At 40.8% G+C, this 18,214-nt stretch overlaps 1 protein-coding gene across 1 annotated transcript in view; it reads right to left on the reverse strand.

Moving 5' to 3' along the window:
* Positions 1-1,299: 1,299 nt before the first annotated feature.
* The window catches only part of NPFFR2 (neuropeptide FF receptor 2), a 164,855-nt gene continuing 147,940 nt past the window's right edge, over positions 1,300-18,214 (reverse strand). Inside the window, exon 4 of the mRNA XM_075189550.1 lies at positions 1,300-2,425. Within this exon, the coding sequence (XP_075045651.1) occupies positions 1,570-2,425 (856 nt within the window). The 3' untranslated portion in view covers positions 1,300-1,569. The remainder of the gene's footprint in view (positions 2,426-18,214) is intronic.

The raw sequence follows: 18,214 nt of genomic DNA on the forward strand, positions 1-18,214 counted from the left end.
TATTTCATGCTGTTATTGTGCAACTTTTATTCCTTTTTTTAACTTAGCACTCAATAAAATGTTTGTCCTTATGAACTCATTCAGTAAGAGGTTTTCACTTATTAAGTGCTTTTCCAGACACTGAACTCATCTGTCGGTCTGTTCATATTTGATCAGTAAAAACCTTGGCTACTTTCCTGAGATCATTTATTTTGAAATTGTGCTTCACAATGTAATATATTTTAAAGTGGAATCAGACAGAATACACCAACTTGTTCACTATAGGAAACTATTTACAGTATGTAGTATATCTGATAGGTTTGGCTTGTATGTGCAAGGAGGCAGTTTGAAATAGGCATTACATTAAGACTGAGATATTAATACAGGATCATAGACAATGTGAACATGTCAGTGGCGCACGCAGGGGGGGTTTCTGAGTCTCCAGAAACCCCCCCCCCCTGCGCTAAGTGGCCGCTATAGCTGCACTGTCCTATACAGCAGCCGTGGCGCTGTCAAAGAAGCGTCCGCGGCGGTGCTGTAGTGTATACAGCACCGCCGCGGACGCTTCCTAGACAGCGCCGCGGCTGCTGTATAGGACAGCGCTGAAGAAACGGAGCTGCTAGCTCTCGCGGGGGGTGGTTTTTATTTTGGGTTGGGGGGGAAACATCCCCCCCCCCCCCCCGACAATCCTCCGTTCGCCCCTGCATGTTTGACACTCAACTTGTGTAATGATTCATTGTTGCTTTTTAGTTATTGCAATGTTATTGTACTATGCTTTGCTTTGTTTTGGAATATGGCTACCCATCAATATAACTACATTTCACTACATAAAAAAAGCTTTTTATATTGAATGCTGCTTATTTTAATGGAAAATTGTATTTTTGAAAATGATCACTGCTTTTCCATGTCCATCCAGTCAGTTGTTGCCTCTCATTTCAATCAGTGGGTCAGACTCCATTGTTTTTTTATGCAAAGGAAAAGGGTCTCAAGGTTAAAACAACTGTAAGTATACCAATCTTGGGTCAGAGGGTGGTTTATATCAATCTGACAGCAATTGTCATGGCTGATTCCAAGGGGCAGGCTGGCCTGATGTGCAAGGTGGCCTGATGTGCCGGTCCCATAGCGGGCTACCTTGGGCTGGGTCATTGGGCAACCTGCATTGTTTTCCAATGTTCTTAATAGGCTGCTGTGTCAAGTCTTGCCCCCCCCCCACAGGCAAAAATTTCCCCTGGTGATTTCTGTCAGAAAAAATTAAGACTGTTCTGTAGTATTAGCTTTGCTCAATTTTCTTCAAAATGGAATCCCATGAAAGTGTTTACATTTTTTTTCTTCACAAAAATAGCTTTATTTACATTTGCTTGCATATTGCATACATAACTTAAGTGGTGTTACATACATAACAACTGACATTATATACAGGCCATCAATGTGGTTGCCACACAAAGCTTTATATAAAAAACATAGCACTGATCAGCATAGCATGTAAGTTTGTGTGCATGTGTTTTTTGAGTCATGATAAATACAGATTAAAAATGGTCTCTCGTAAATGCAACACATGCATTTTATTCTGAAGACATTTGTCTAATTTCATCAAACCATGTCTCTCTGAATCCCATTGTTGTTTGACATCTTTTCCAAGTCTTCCATTATTAAGTCATTGGCACTTGTAAGTGGTTTTCGCTTATCTGACTCATCATTGCTACTCTGTTTTTCAAATGCTGATTCCTGGCGTCCAGGGTTTTGGGATGTTGCTGGTAAAATGGCATTGCCCTGTGCTCTGTGAGAATACACGGTTCTCCTCTCCATTTCTTCTGAGCACAGCTGGAGTTTAAAGGCAGCCTGGAAACCACGGCGGAAGTTCTCATTGAAGAAGCCATAAATGATAGGGTTGATGCTGCTATTAAAAAAAGCCAGCCAGTGTGCTAATGGGTAAATATAAATATTAATCACTTGGTATTGGTGTTCGGTCAAGTAGGCATAGTCAGACAGCATCATCAATGTCCACAAAGGTAGCCAAGACAAAATAAAAAGCAAAGCAATAATAATAAGCATTTTGATAACTTTTTGCTTCCTTCTGGAAACAGCATGCCGCTGCTGTTGGTGGTTCTTGCTTTCAACATTCAGTTCACTCTTAAATAAGGTAATGCCAATTCTGGCATACATAATCACAATGAGAGAGAGGGGAGCAAGGTAGATATTAGAAAACAGAACTGTTGTGTATATTTTTCTCATCTGCGGATTAGGCCAATCCTCGCGGCACCAGTAAATGGGATTAGTTTGATTGCTTTTGCCAAGAACAACTCGAAAGTGTTTATCTTCTTTAACATGAGACATGACTGCAGATGGGCACATGATAGCAATGGCCAGAACCCAGATCACTGCAATAATAACAACGGCTGTGGATATGGTCAGCTTCTGCTTGAATGGATAAACAATGCAGCGAAATCTGTAATGACAAATACAAACGTGTTTCTCATCAAATCAAATATTACTTACATTAGATATTAGAGGCCTGAATCATTAAGGAAAGTAAAGCAAAAAAAAAATGAGTAATGTTGCACTTTGGCAAAACCATATTGCATTGGAGGGGGAGCTAAATTTAAAATGTGATAGCAGATTTATAGTTGGGGAAGGGCATGTTCTAGATCAACTTTAAATTTGTGTAAAAATAAAGCTATTAAGTATTTGTGTGCTACATGAAAAAACAGACAGTATTTAACTTATGTGCAAAATAATAAACTAATTTGCACCCCTTGCTTTTTAGCATGGTTTTTTTCCAGGAGAATGTTTATACACGCTTAAATAAAAGACAAGAAGCATCATACTACTGCAATAAAAGTAAATTTAAACTGAAAGAAAAAAAGCACACATTAATAAGATTTCTAGCTTGAGTACCAAGTGAGAGAAATACACAATAAACCCTATAGTTCTCTCTGAAAAATGCACTCTTAAATCTTTAAGGTATTTAAATTTTGTGATAAATCAGCCTAAAAAAACTACAACCTACAGCCTTATGCTAAAACTTGTATCTTGCATTGATTAAATACAAAAACTACATCATGTATACCAATAAATTGTACAAGGTCGGCAGGTCGGCAGATATATAGTACTGGACTCTTGATTCTATTGATAAAGCAGATTATAAATGTGACAGCCACACATTTAGTGAAAAAGGAAAAACAAAAAGGATCTAACAATATATAGCAAAACATGTGGGGAATGCAATTTGTTTAAAAATTGTATGGATGAAAGAACATAATTTATATCTAGGAAGGTATAATAATGCATTTAGCTATTTCTGTGAGTATCCATGTGTGTGTTCTACAAAATATTGTATCCTCCACCTAGTGAGACTATAAAAAAATTATACTTGTTTGTTCGTAACTGTGGAGTGCTGTAAGTGGTCCTTTTATGTCCTGTAGATCAACATCAGTGATGTTGTTGTGCTGAATATTTATATCTTATGTTATATCTTTATCCTATTTTTTTTCTTTGTTCCCACTCATTATTATTTGGAACAACTACACAGTTTGTTACTATCCTTATATATATTTAATGCTGTTCAATTAATATATTCTTAGATCAATAATATATCCCCTATGTATCACATTTGCCCCTCCCACCCCACTAGCTCAATTCCTCTGCCATGCTCCAGGCCTACCTATCCACATATTCATGATTTCAAACCTTCTACAACCCTTCCCCTTCTCACACTCTGCTATTTCCACACTGCTACAACCCATTCTGTACTCTTATATCACCATGCAATTTCTCCTTCTCCATTCTTTCTGAATGAAGACAGGGGAAAAGAAAAGTTGGGGTAGAGAGGGAACATGTTAGGAACTCCCAAGTCAGTACAGTGAAACTCGGGAACTACTCAGAAGGCCAGGTGTTCGCTGGAGCCCCTAGTGGTGGGGACAGACTGGGCTGCAGGCCGACTGAGGGTCGAGTAGCGTATACTGACTTAAAGGAGTTTCCCAGAAGTGGAGTGATTGGTGAACTGTAGTAAAAGAGGAATCCAAGGTCCAAAGGTCACAGGCACAGAAGCAATATCCAAGGGCAAGCAAAAGGGTCAAACTCACAGGCAGAGAAGCGAAATCCGAATTCCAGGCAAAAGGTCAGGGTCAGAAGAGAAGGGTCAAAGGTCCAATAACAAGCAGGGGTCAAACACGGGTGGTCAAATCTAAGGTAACAGGAACCTAAATGGATAGCACAAGCAGGCAGCAGGACTGAGGACAGAACGCTATAACCGGCAATGAGGCAGCAGACCTCATTGCCTTAAATACATAGTTGGCCCAATCAAAACTTACATGCACCCCTGCAGACTTAACGAGAACATAGTACCAGACCAATCAGGGCTAATCCCTGATAGGTGCACCCAGATGCAGGCTAATGCCTGTAACTATTCCCCTAATTAGCCCACAGGCTGTGTCCACTTTTGCGCATGCGCCCGGCTTCCAACAGCGCCGGGACGCAGCGCTATGTAACAGGCGTCCGGCCGTTGCCTTGGCAACGGCCGGGTAGGAAGGGCAAGTGACGTCCCGGTCGTCATGGTGACGGCCGGGACACTGGAGCAGGTAGGAAGCGAGCCGCGGCGGCTGTGAGTACCGCCGCGGCTCGTGACAGTACCCCCCCCTTGAGGAGGGGTTAAGGAACCCCGACATCCAGGTTTAGTGGGAAACTTCCTAAAAAATTCCTTAATGAGTCTTCCAGCGTGCAGACGTCTCTGCGGTATCCAAGATCTCTCCTCAGGGCCGTAACCCTTCCAATGAACGAGGAATTGGACTTGACCCTGAACCCTCCTAGAATCAAGGATTCCTTCAATAACATATTCGTGGTCCCCGTTCACCATCAGAGGCCTGGGCCTGTTAGAGAGGGACCGATTAAACTTGCTGGGAGCAGCGACTTTCTTTAGAAGTGAACAATGAAAGGTCGCAGGTATTTTCAAGGAAGTGGGTAGTTTCAATCTAAATGCCACTGGATTAATTTTCCTCTCAATTGGAAACGGTCCGATGTATCGGGGCCCCAGCTTCCTACAGGGTTGCCGCAACTTGATGTTCCGTGTGGATAACCAAACATGATCCCCCACTTTCAATGAACAGGGTCTACGGTGACGGTCAGCAAAGATCTTGGATTTTCGGGAAGCTTGACCTAGTGCAGCGTGCACCTTTTTCCAAATGGACCTTAGCCTGGCCGTAAAAGCAGGCGTTCCGGAATCTCCACAGGGAACAGTAGTAGAAAAAGAATTGGATTTTGGGTGAAACCCGAAGTTGCAGAAAAACGGGGATGTGTGAATAGTAGAATGGCAAGAATTATTGTACGCAAATTCTGCCCAGGGCAGGAGAGAGGACCAATTGTCGTGAAATTTAGACACATAAATGCGCAAAAACTGTTCCAGAGCTTGGTTCGTCCTCTCTGTCTGTCCATTCGACTGAGGATGATATGCTGAAGACAGACTGATAGAGATCCCGATGGACTTACAAAAGGCTTTCCAAAACCGGGCAATAAACTGGGATCCTCGATCTGATACTATATCTTCAGGAGTCCCATGAAGACGAAAAATATGCGTCAAAAACAAGGTGGCCAGGGTCCTGGCATCCGGTAGCTTGGGCAAAGATATAAAATGTGCCATCTTACTGAACCGATCGACCACTACCAGGATGGTGTTATGTCCTGCGGATACTGGTAGGTCAACAATGAAATCCATCGACAGATGGGTCCAAGGTCTGCTCGGTGCCGGCAAAGGTAACAATAGCCCAGAAGGACGGTTCCTATCGGTCTTGTTTTTAGCACACTCAGGACAAGCCCGAACATAATTCTCCACATCGTTTGACAAGGTGGGCCACCACAACCAACGAGAAAGAACCTCAATAGTCCTACGGATTCCCGGATGGCCAGCAGAGCAGTTGTTGTGGCCTTCAATGAGAACAGATTTCCTTAAATGGACGGGGACAAATAATTTGTTGACCGGTGTCTGAACTGGAGCGATTCTCTGGAAGCGCCGGATGGTTGCTCCTAGATCCTGGGTGAGACCAAGATGAACAGCAGTTGTAGGAACAATAGACAATGGTTCCGGAGACTGAGGATGATGGGCCAAAAAACTTCGGGACAAGGAATCGGCCTTAGTATTTTTTGAACCTGGACGGTATGTAATAATAAATTTGAATCTGGTGAAAAATAGGGCCCAGCGGGCCTGCCTAGGATTTAGAGTTTTAGCGGTCTGAATGTATTGGAGGTTTTTATGGTCCGTGAAGATGGTGATGGTATGGGTAGCTCCCTCTAACCAATGCCGCCATTCCTCCAGTGCCAACTTAATGGCCAACAATTCACGATTGCCGACATCATAATTACATTCGGCCGCTAGAAATTTTTTAGAAAAGAAAGCACAAGGATGTAATTTTTTGCTCCTTGGGTCTTTTTGAGAAAGGATAGCGCCAGCACCGATATCAGAAGCGTCCACCTCTACAATGAATGGAAGTTCCGGATCAGGATGTCTCAGCACTGGAGCAGAAATGAACGCGGCTTTGAGTGCCAAGAAACTCGCCAATGCCTCCGAAGGCCACTTCGCTGGGTTAGCTCCCTTCCGAGTGAGAGCAGTGATAGGAGCTACTAATGAGGAAAAAGAGTCAATGAACCTACGATAATAATTCGCGAATCCGAGGAACCTCTGAATCGCCTTCAGATTAGTCGGGAGGACCCAATCCTGGATTGCTTGAACTTTGGCAGGGTCCATGGCGAATCCTGTTGAGGAGATGATATATCCCAGGAATGACACGGTGCCCACCTCAAATTCACATTTTTCCCTTTTTGCATAAAGGTGATGTTCCCGCAATTTCAGCAGAACTTGTCGAACATGCTGACGGTGCTGAAGTAAAGACTCCGAGTAGATTAAAATATCATCCAGATACACAACTACCGTTTTACCCAGGAACTCTCGTAAAACGTCGTTGATCAGGTCCTGGAACACCGCCGGGGCGTTGCATAACCCGAATGGCATCACGAGATATTCATAATGTCCCGACTGGGTATTGAAGGCAGTCTTCCATTCATCCCCTTTCCTGATTCGAATAAGATTGTACGCCCCTCTGAGGTCAATCTTCGAGAATATAGTGGCAGATTTTAATTGATCAAACAAGACCGAGATCAATGGTAACGGATACATATTCTTAATAGTGATGTTATTCAGTCCACGGAAATCGATGCACGGTCTAAGACTGCCGTCTTTTTTTGACACGAAGAAACAACCTGCTCCTACGGGAGATTTAGAAGGACGTATGAATCCTTTTTTCAGGTTTTCCTCCACATATAGCTCCATGGCCTGAGTTTCTGGAATGGACAGGGAGTATAACCGCCCTTTGGGCAACTTGGAACCCGGGACTAAATCAATGGCGCAGTCATACTCCCGATGAGGTGGAATGGACTCAGCTTTTCTTTTGCAGAACACATCAGAGAAGTCCTGGTAGGGTACCGGCAACAAGTCTGGACTAGGCTGTAAGATTCTAAGCGGCAGGTTCAAGCAAGACGTGGAACACTCGGGACTCCAACGAGTAATCTCTCCACTTTCCCAGTTGATAAGGGGATTGTGACTGCGAAGCCAGGGATACCCCAATATCAAAGGAGCAGAGGGACAACTAATGAGATAGAAGGAGAGCTCCTCTGTATGGAGAACTCCTACAGTCAACCGAACCATTGGAGTCCTAGCGAGAATCCGTCCCCCAGGCAAGGGGTTACCATCCAAACCACACGTGGTGATGCTTGATCCTAGCCTGATATGCGGAATATCAAGCGTCTGAGCCAAATGTATATCCAGGAAATTACCAGCCGCACCACTGTCAAGAAAAGCTTTCAGGTCCATGGATCTCCCACGGAAAGTTAAACGTCCAGGGACTAATAAAGAATTTTCTGAAGAGGTAATCTGAAAACCCAAGCGCACCTCTTCACCTGCACTTAGGCTTTGGAGTTTCCCGGTTTATTGGGACATGAGCGAACTAAGTGGCCTGTCTGACCACAATACATACACAGGCCTAGTGAGCGTCTTCTGGAGCGCTCCTCCGGAGGCAAGCGGTAAGCGCCCAATTGCATGGGTTCAGAGGAATCGGGCAGAGTGTTGTTGTTGGAGCTAGTGAAAACGTCCATTGGAACAGAGGACTCCCGTTCAGCCTTCCTCTCTCTGATCCGACGATCAATTTTTATGACAAGTTGCATCAGGTTCTCCAGCGTGTCAGATATCGGATACTGGACTAAGGAGTCCTTAATTTGCTCGGTAAGTCCTAAGCGGAATTGACTTCGCAATGCGGGGTCGTTCCAAGCGCTATCCGTGGACCATCGCCGAAACTCCGCACAATACTCTTCCGCTGAGCGACGTCCCTGCCTTAGCGTACGGAGATGGGCCTCAGCTGAGGCTACCCTGTCCGGGTCATCATATAATAACCCCAACGCTTGAAAAAAGGCATCCACAGACTGTAAGGCTGGACTTGTGGAAGGCAAGGAGAAGGCCCAAGACTGAGGGTCGCCCTGGAGTAATGAGATGATGATCCCTACCCTCTGTTGTTCGAAACCAGAGGAACGTGGTTTCAGACGAAAGTACAACTTGCAGCTCTCTTTGAAATTACGGAAAGCTGGCCTGCTTCCAGAGAATCGGTCAGGCAAATTCATCTTAGGCTCCGGTGTGTCACCAGCGGGAACTTGCTGGGGCTGCCGGCCTCTGGAAGCCTCTTCTTGGACTGCCAGGCGCTGGGATAAAGCCTGCACCACTTGAGAAACCGCCTGTATCTGGTTAGCCAGAATCTGGGCTGGGGACAGATTTGACTCCTCTCCGTCCATGGCCGTACGATACCAATCTTCCAGGCCGGTTATAATGTTAGGAACTCCCAAGTCAGTACAGTGAAACTCGCGAACTACTCAGAAGGCCAGGTGTTCGCTGGAGCCCCTAGTGGTGGGGACAGACTGGGCTGCAGGCCGACTGAGGGTCGAGTAGCGTATACTGACTTAAAGGAGTTTCCCAGAAGTGGAGTGATTGGTGAACTGTAGTAAAAGAGGAATCCAAGGTCCAAAGGTCACAGGCACAGAAGCAATATCCAAGGGCAAGCAAAAGGGTCAAACTCACAGGCAGAGAAGCGAAATCCGAATTCCAGGCAAAAGGTCAGGGTCAGAAGAGAAGGCTCAAAGGTCCAATAACAAGCAGGGGTCAAACACGGGTGGTCAAATCTAAGGTAACAGGAACCTAAATGGATAGCACAAGCAGGCAGCAGGACTGAGGACAGAACGCTATAACCGGCAATGAGGCAGCAGACCTCATTGCCTTAAATACATAGTTGGCCCAATCAAAACTTACATGCACCCCTGCAGACTTAACGAGAACATAGTACCAGACCAATCAGGGCTAATCCCTGATAGGTGCACCCAGATGCAGGCTAATGCCTGTAACTATTCCCCTAATTAGCCCACAGGCTGTGTCCACTTTTGCGCATGCGCCCGGCTTCCAACCGCGCCGGGACGCAGCGCTATGTAACAGGCGTCCGGCCGTTGCCTTGGCAACGGCCGGGTAGGAAGGGGAAGTGACGTCCCGGTCGTCATGGTGACGGCCGGGACACTGGAGCAGGTAGGAAGCGAGCCGCGGCGGCTGTGAGTACCGCCGCGGCTCGTGACAGAACATTAGTGGAAGTTGTGGATAAAATTATTTATGAGAAAAATGGAGACCGAGAAATAGGACGTGGCAAAGAATGGAGCTTAAAGAGGTGGAGGTAGGCAAAGTCAAGGTGATGTGACATACAGGGCATATAGTAGTGAGCTTAGAATAGATTATGTAACATCACATTATATATGGGATTATGGTGTGTATGACAAGAAGGTGTGTGAAGATGTCAGAAAATAAAATAGTGCATAGCTGTATAAATATATATATATATATATATATATATATATATATATATATATATATATATATATATACCAATCAGCCATAATATTAAAATCACTGACAAGTGAAGTGAATAATGTTGATTATCTCATTGGAATGGCAAGTGTCAATGGGTTGGGATATATTACGCAGCAGGTAAACAGTCAGTTCTTGAAGTTGATGTTCTGGAAGCAGGAAAAATGGAAAAGCATAAGGATCTGATCGATTTTGACAAGGGCCAAATTGTGATGGCTAGATGACTGGGTCAGAGCATCTTCAAAACAGCAGGTCCTATGGTGTGTTGCTGGTATGCAGTGTTTAGTACCTACAAAAAGTGGTCCAAGTAAGAATAACCGGTGAACCAGGGACAGGATAATGGGTGTCCAAGGCTCATTGATGCACATGGGGAGCTAAGGCTAGCCCATCTGGTCCAATCCCACAGAAGAGATAGTCAATCCGACATAAAGGTGTCAGAAGACACAGAGCATCGCAGATTGCTGCGTTTGGGGCTGTGTTGCAATAGACTGGTCAGAGTGTCCATGCTGACCCCTGTCGACCCCCAAAAACACCTACAATGGTCATGTGAGCACCAGAACTGGATCATAGAGCAATGGAAGAAGGTAGCCTGGTCTGATGAATCATATTTTCTTTTACATCATATGGACAGCGGGTTGCATGTACATCGATTACCAGGGGAAGAGATGACACAAGGATGCATTGTGGGAGGAGGCAGTGTGATACCCTGGGAAGTGTTCTGCTGGGAAACCTTGGGTCCTGGCATTCATGTAGATATTACTTTGAGAAGTACCAGCTACCTAAACATTGTTGCAGACCAAGTACACCCATTCATGGTAATGTGATTCACTGATGGCAGTGGCCTCTTTCAGCAGGATAATGCACCCTTCCACACTGCACACTTGTACAGGAATGGCTTGAGGACATGACAAAGAATTGAAGGTGCTGACTTGGCCTCAAAATTCCTCGGATCTCAATCTGATCGAGCATCATTGGGATGTGCTTGAAAAACAAGTCCGAGCCAAGGAGGCCCCACCTCACAGCTTGCAGAACATAAAGGATTTGCTGCTAACGTCTTGGTGCCAGACACAGAAAACACCTTCAGAGGTCTTGTGCAGTCCATGCCTTGACAGTTCAGAGCTGTTTTGGCTGCATGAAGGGGTCATACATGTACATATATATATATATATATATATATATATATATATATTTATATCTATATATATATCTATATATATCTATATATCTATCTATATATATATATACAAGCTAACCCGTGCATGATACTCATGCATTCTAGTCAAATCAAGCTACTTAAGGTGTTAAAAAGGTTCTTGTCATGCATTTGGGCCATAGCCCAGGCCTCCTCAGGGGAAGAGCGTTACTTCCCAACGTAAGCGCCCCTTTTTTAACGTGGTTTTATCCACATGTCACCACCTCATCATTCTTCTCCATCACCTCATCCTTCATTTTCATCGCCACATCTATCCAGATGTCTATCCAGACACAGGGATCTCTCTCAGCGGTCCTGAGTATCACACTCCTCTCACTCTGTCACCCCCAGCAACCACTCCCCACTGTCACCCCCGGCAACCACCAACCACTCCCAACTGTCACTTCTCCTTCAAGAAATATATATATTTTTTTTTTAAATCTTTATAAACACTTTTAACAATTAACAAATTAAATTAACAAATTAAAAACATCTTAGTATACCAAATTTCAGCCCTTTCTGAATTTTTTTTTCCACACACACTAAGAATTTAGTAGGTCAGTGTATAACTCCGCCCAGCAGGTGGCGCTGCAGCTTGGTTTTATTTTTTTCACACACACACAGACAGACTAACACATGCCACTAGACATTTATATTATAGATATATATATATATATATATATATATATATATATATATATATATATATAAATCAAACTGCGCACTAGTTAAAATAAGTAATAATGAGTGATATTATATATATATATATATATATATATATATATATACAAGTTAACCCGTGCATTCTAGTCAAATCAAGCTACTTAAGGTGTTTAAAAGGTTCTTGTCATGCATTTGGGGCTAGGCCAGGCCTCCTCAGGGGAAGAGCGTTACTTCCCGACGTAAGCGCCCTTTTTTAACATGGTTTTGTCCACATGTCACCACCTCATCATTCTTCTCCATCACCTCATCCTTCATCTTCATCGCCACATCCTTAATCTCCATTGTCTTACTGTTCTAAAACCTCTCGAACCTTTCTGCTAAACACCTTATCGCTGTGCTCAATCAGTCTTCCTTGAAGGGCAGTATTCATAACCTGCACTTTCTCATCACTGCCTCTCCCTACTCGTGAAAATGCGACATACAATTGTCAATCACCAAACACAGGCTTTGGTAAATAAATACCATCACGGTCAAGAGTTTGAGCCCTCAACTCGTAAATGTAGCCTTTACTACCCCTCCCACGAGGGGAAGGGGGGATGATGGAAGTTAACTGACTTCACTATTATAATTTGTTTGTCAAATAATGTCAGTATACCAAATTTCAGGTCAATTGGATGAGCCCTTTCTGAGAAAATAGTTTTTTTACACACACACACACACACACACACACACACACACTAACACACGCCGCTAGGCTTATATATATTATATATATAAAACCATAATTACGTTTTTCATTGTATGGTTATGTTTATAAACATATACTTTTTCATGTGAACACATGATTAACATTCCTGCACTAGACTATTATTTGGCTCTTCATGACAGAGATGTATTTCTGTACCTTGAATAATATTGTAATACTATAAGACATTCTTATGCTTGGTCAAGATTACATTTTTTTAATTATATCTGTCATCTGAACAATATATTTACTTTTTCATTCTGTTCATTTTCATATTTAATATAATCTAATGCAATGTCATAACAGAATTCCATAATATTGTGTGAAATAGTTAATCTCATAAGGGTTAGGTTTTTCTTATCATGATATATATTTCTGTGTCCTTGTGTTTATTTCATGCATACAGTATATTTCTTCTGGCCTATAATTGTCAGGGGATATTACTCTCCAGAATAAGATTTTATGTATACAGTTTTTTAATACTTGCATATACTACTTAGGTTGGTTATGCCAGTGATCATTCTAAAATTAATTTAAATTTTGTTTTATGCTCTAGTGGGTATATTTATCGCTTAATTATTTGCATATATTATTTTCTAATCATCCTATAATAGTCCAATGCATTAATTAGGATAGGTATAATTTCAATCAACATTGATATGTTTGGAGGAGTAATAAGTTGTAACAGATGGTGATACTATCTAGGGTTTATATATTATTTTTAGCAAATCAGCTAAATATATCTTTACTTAGGTACTCTGGTATTATGGTTGTTTCTAACCTGCAGTCTAACAACTTGTGCTTGTATAGAGCTTTGTTGACTGCTTGTATTAGTTTAGTCGTGCTCATATTGATTGCGGTCTTCAGTCTGTAAAATTATGGTATTATTCTGATCACACCAAGGTCTGGTATGGTATGCTGTGATTAACAGTTTCGTTCCTGTTAGGAATCTTAGCTTTTCTTCGGCGATTCTCGTCGCACAGCACTTCCAGGTAGTTCCGGTGGCGGTCACATGACCTAGGGGCGGGGAATTTAAGTTTCTATTTCAAGCTGCTCTGACACACTATCTGTGTCAGAGCAAAGTGTTACCCCGCGCCTACCTTCCTCTCCTCGTTCCTGCTCCCTCTGTTTACTCCCTTGTATTTTTGGCTACTCCTGTGTACCGACTTGGCTTATGTCCTCTGGCTACTCTCTGTCTCATCCCTGGCACTGCTGACCCGGCTGACTCTTGTGTACTGACCCGGCTATTGTCCTCTGGCTACTCTCTGTCTTATCCCTGGCACTGCTGACCCGGCTGACTCCTGTGTACTGACCCGGCTAAACCTTCGGACTCACCTCCTTACTCTCCCAGCACTGGGGATCTGGATTCTCGCTACATTCTCCAGGATATCACGGTTAGTGCAGTTACTTTCTGCTATTTACCCTGCTTGCTCTGCCCTAACATGCCTGTCCATCTCATAGAGCCATATCCTTACATCAGCAGGCTAACCTGGGGGCCGCGACCTGCGGTTCTCCGGCAGCGAAAACCATCCTGCCTTGCAGCGGTTCTTGGAGAACACTGGGAGGACCGTTAGACTCCGTGCCCTGGGAAGGCCGGCGCTAATACTGACTAAGGTAAATCCTAGTAATTGTAACAGTTCCTCATACATGAATTTAATAATTTCATATAAATTAATTAATAATAGCTAGTTTAAACCATTTAATGGATATATTCTATATATCGGTATTAGTAATATGAATTTTTCAACCAATTAACTGTAACAAGGTGTGTGTATATAAAAACTTTATGTGATTATAGTTTTCAGATATCATGCAGTATGATTTTATAGTTTTAACAACATCATTATATACAAAAAATGCTGTCTAATATGTATAAATGCATGTCAATGTTTTAAATTTTAACGATTACAAAGTTTAAAATTAAATTATGTATATTCATATTGCAATGTGCTTGCTGTTGCATGTGAAATTTGCCTATTATGTATGAGGGTATGATAAGGTTCTTCCCTTCAGCATTAATACCTGGGATACCATATCCAGCTGAAGAAGTGTTTATTGTGCCTTGAAAAGCAAAGTGATGCTCCTGTTTGTGGGTAAACAGTTAATGCAAGGTACAGGCGGGTGAAAAAGACCTTAAGTCTTCGTAAACAATCTGTGTGATTAAATGTATTCTGTATTTTACTGCATTTAATAAATTCACTTTATTCTCCATTTATTTTTATGTCCTGTGCCCACCCAATTTGTGAATTATGTTCCTTTATATTAAAAATCAAAAGCACAGTAAAAGAAAAAAAAAAACAAAACCTTTCAGCTCTTTGGGGTACAGAAAAAGAAAAGCAGCACAGAGTTGTTTAAAGATGAAGGTAGATCCTGAATGGCCGCTTAAGAAATGTTTTTTAAAGCTTCCTTTCCATACCAAGCCTCATTAGTTACAGCATGTAAGTACAGTTACTATATATTAGATTGCCATTTCCACATCAACAACCATGATTTATTTCATCAGATACAATTCCCAACACTACAACACACTAATTAAACCTTTACCGATCTGACATACTAGTCTGACCTAACTATATATATCGTAGACAAGCACAATGGGATTGCCAGTGCCTACAATCCTCCCTTTAGGCTAGATATACTGATTAAAATGAGAAAAAAAAAAACAGGTCACATTGCCATTTGTATAACTGAACAAACAATTGCATCTGCTCCTGTTTGCAGATTAATGTGATTTATAGGCTTTTACAGGGCAGGACGTCTGTATAAGGTTATAACGACACTTCTCCTACTGCCTTCATTGTAAAACTATCAAATTCCATTCACTTACATTGACCATATCATCACTTCTAAATTCCCATACTGTCACTTCTAAAGTATATGTATATTTTGGTGAAAGTCAAAGTTAGAACGGCCCTGTCAAAATTCACTGCTGGCCCTTTATCAACTTATAACTTTCTAGTTTAATTATATTGCTAGACAACTACATGGGTACCTGCACAAAGGTTACATAACTAATCTTGTCTAATGTTTGAAATCAGGTAAGAAGTCGTCAAATTAGGTGCCTTTACAGGATGTCATTTGTCTAAAACAACCATATATGTCTGTTATTAATTACAAATACATTAGATGTGCATTAATTTACCTCTACATCTGTGTAAAGAAGTTTATTTACACATTTATTTACTGCCACATGTACACATAAGCCTGCAAATGTCTAGTGAAACAATTTTAGCTCAGAGAAATGTGATAGTAATAATAATAATAATAATAATAATTATAATTAATATTATTATTATTATTATTATTAATATCATATTAATAGGTTTTCATTGGATCCATATTTTAAGATTCCTGCATATTCAGAATCCTTTTACAAAAGATTAGCATATGGTACCTATAAGATACCACCATATTTCTACTCTGTGTCCTGCACATTAAAATTGTATTCACCTTTTGGAGTTCTCAAAATCATGCAGTTAATGCATTTCTTTTACAAAATATCTAGCCAAATAACAAACTATAATTTTCAAATACAAATTAAGAAAGGGGTGAATAAAATCGTATTTGCACTTTTTACTGCTGAAGAGACAGCTCTTTGTCCTGCACACTAACATCCCAGAAAACAAATACTTAATAGCAGTAGAATTCAGAATTCCTTAGTAGTCTGCAGAATTCTGGAGTTGTTGCTACATAAAAAAAATGGAATCAAAGGCAATTGGAAATTATATACATTCTGGTGTGCAAACACTATTTCCTATAATATTTGCAATTGCATCTTTGAGATATCTACACACATGGTGCAAAAGCTATCCAGACAATTGCAATCTGCAATTTATTATGTTAGGACTATGCTCTGATATGGACTTAGAACCCATTACCCTACCTTGTATATTGTATATACAAAAAGTGTAACCACTATGCTTCAACCTGTAAACGGTACAATTATAAATATGTGTATAAATATATCAGTCGCTATCCCCAATGAGGTTGAAAAGCTCAAAAAGTGATAAACCAATGTGTATGCAAAAAAACATATGGGATGCGCCACAAAATATCTATGTTACAAAATACTAATGGATGGCGCATATTGTGTACTTATGATTTATTAATAAGCATAGTAATAAAAATGGTAACAATGGTGTATTACAGTAAAAACATGATATAACCTGAAATACAATGTAAAAAAGAGTTTCTGGCCAGTACACTGAGAATTCCACAAATACCAAATAGAGTTATATAGGTATCATGTTAGGGTAGACAAAAGTATTTAAAGGATGTATGATGGTTTGTCTACTTGTGGTACCTCTATATGATAGTCAGAATAGATATCTCGTTGGAGCTCATATATCAAAATACAAAAAGTAAAAAATAAAGATTAAAAAATACTAAACAGAAAAAATAATTAAAAATAAAAAGTAAAAAGTAAAAAATAAGTCTGTAGCAGATATATATGAAAAATGGACACAAAGTGTCTGATGTATATAAGAGGATAGACACAATGTGTCTCTTACTCAGTCTCCACGTATTTCCTTCCCTCTTGCGATGGCATCAGAATACACTGTCTCAGCTTATGATGTAGTAATATGTGATCCCGTATAACATTTAATCGGATCATCTATAAATGGTATGTGAGGGCAGCTGGGTTAGCTGTGCTCTTTCATAAGGTCACCTGTATGTAGTTCCGCTCAAATAAAGCCCCGATCATATCCACTGTAGATATACTAAATGTGTACTCTTGATCCAATATGTTCGCTGGTGATGATATAGATTATAGTCCTGTATAACATCTAAATGGATCTTCTATGAATGATGTATAAGGGCAGCGATGATAGCTGTGCTCTTACACAGGAGCACCTGTGTGTAAGTTCCGCTCAATGTGGCCCCGATCGTATCCAATATAGATGCAATATCTGTGTATTCTTAATCCAATATATCCGCTGTGTTGGAATCCAAATGAGGAGAAGGATAATAAATATTATTCCTCCGTTAACTTCATAAATCAAAAACAATAAGAAGAGTCTTCCTGTTCGACCTAACGCGTTTCGTCAGCTCTGTGGTCAACTTTTTCAAACATAGTGAGTAGTAATTCCTGTAGGTATTTATAGAGCCTGCTTGTGTTAATTAGAAGCTGGTGTTACTAATTAACAGCCTGATATTTTCTTTTTCTATATATATATATATATATATATATATATATATATATATATATAATATATATATATAATATATATATGTAATTTCAAAGACTCTCTCATTTAAATGCTTCTTGTATACATGTATATCTTGTATTAAAAGTCCAAAACTTAAAATCGATATTGTCTTAAAAACAAACTGTAATCGGACACTATTTATATAGTTATCCGGGAGATCACATGAAATGTATAAATAAAGAGAAGAGAAGAGAGGGACTAAAATCCACTATCAAACACAGCTATCTATATGGAGTCTTACTGTAGAGACTTTTAAAATAAATTTACATTTTAACCGAAGAAATCCTCTATTTAGCAAAAACTCACTACAAAACTAATTCATTCTTGTGGGGGATTGTACTCCCAACCCTGTGTTCTCAGCACCTGGTATATATCAGTTGAGCCACAGCTCATAATAATGTTACAGTAATGGATATAACTTACATATGAAGAAAAATAGCTGGCATTGCAGTAAATCATATGTTCAAAGATTTCTCATATTCATATATAAT

The sequence above is a fragment of the Mixophyes fleayi genome, chromosome 1, assembly GCF_038048845.1.
Source record: "Mixophyes fleayi isolate aMixFle1 chromosome 1, aMixFle1.hap1, whole genome shotgun sequence".
Classification (NCBI taxonomy): Eukaryota; Metazoa; Chordata; class Amphibia; order Anura; family Limnodynastidae; genus Mixophyes; species Mixophyes fleayi.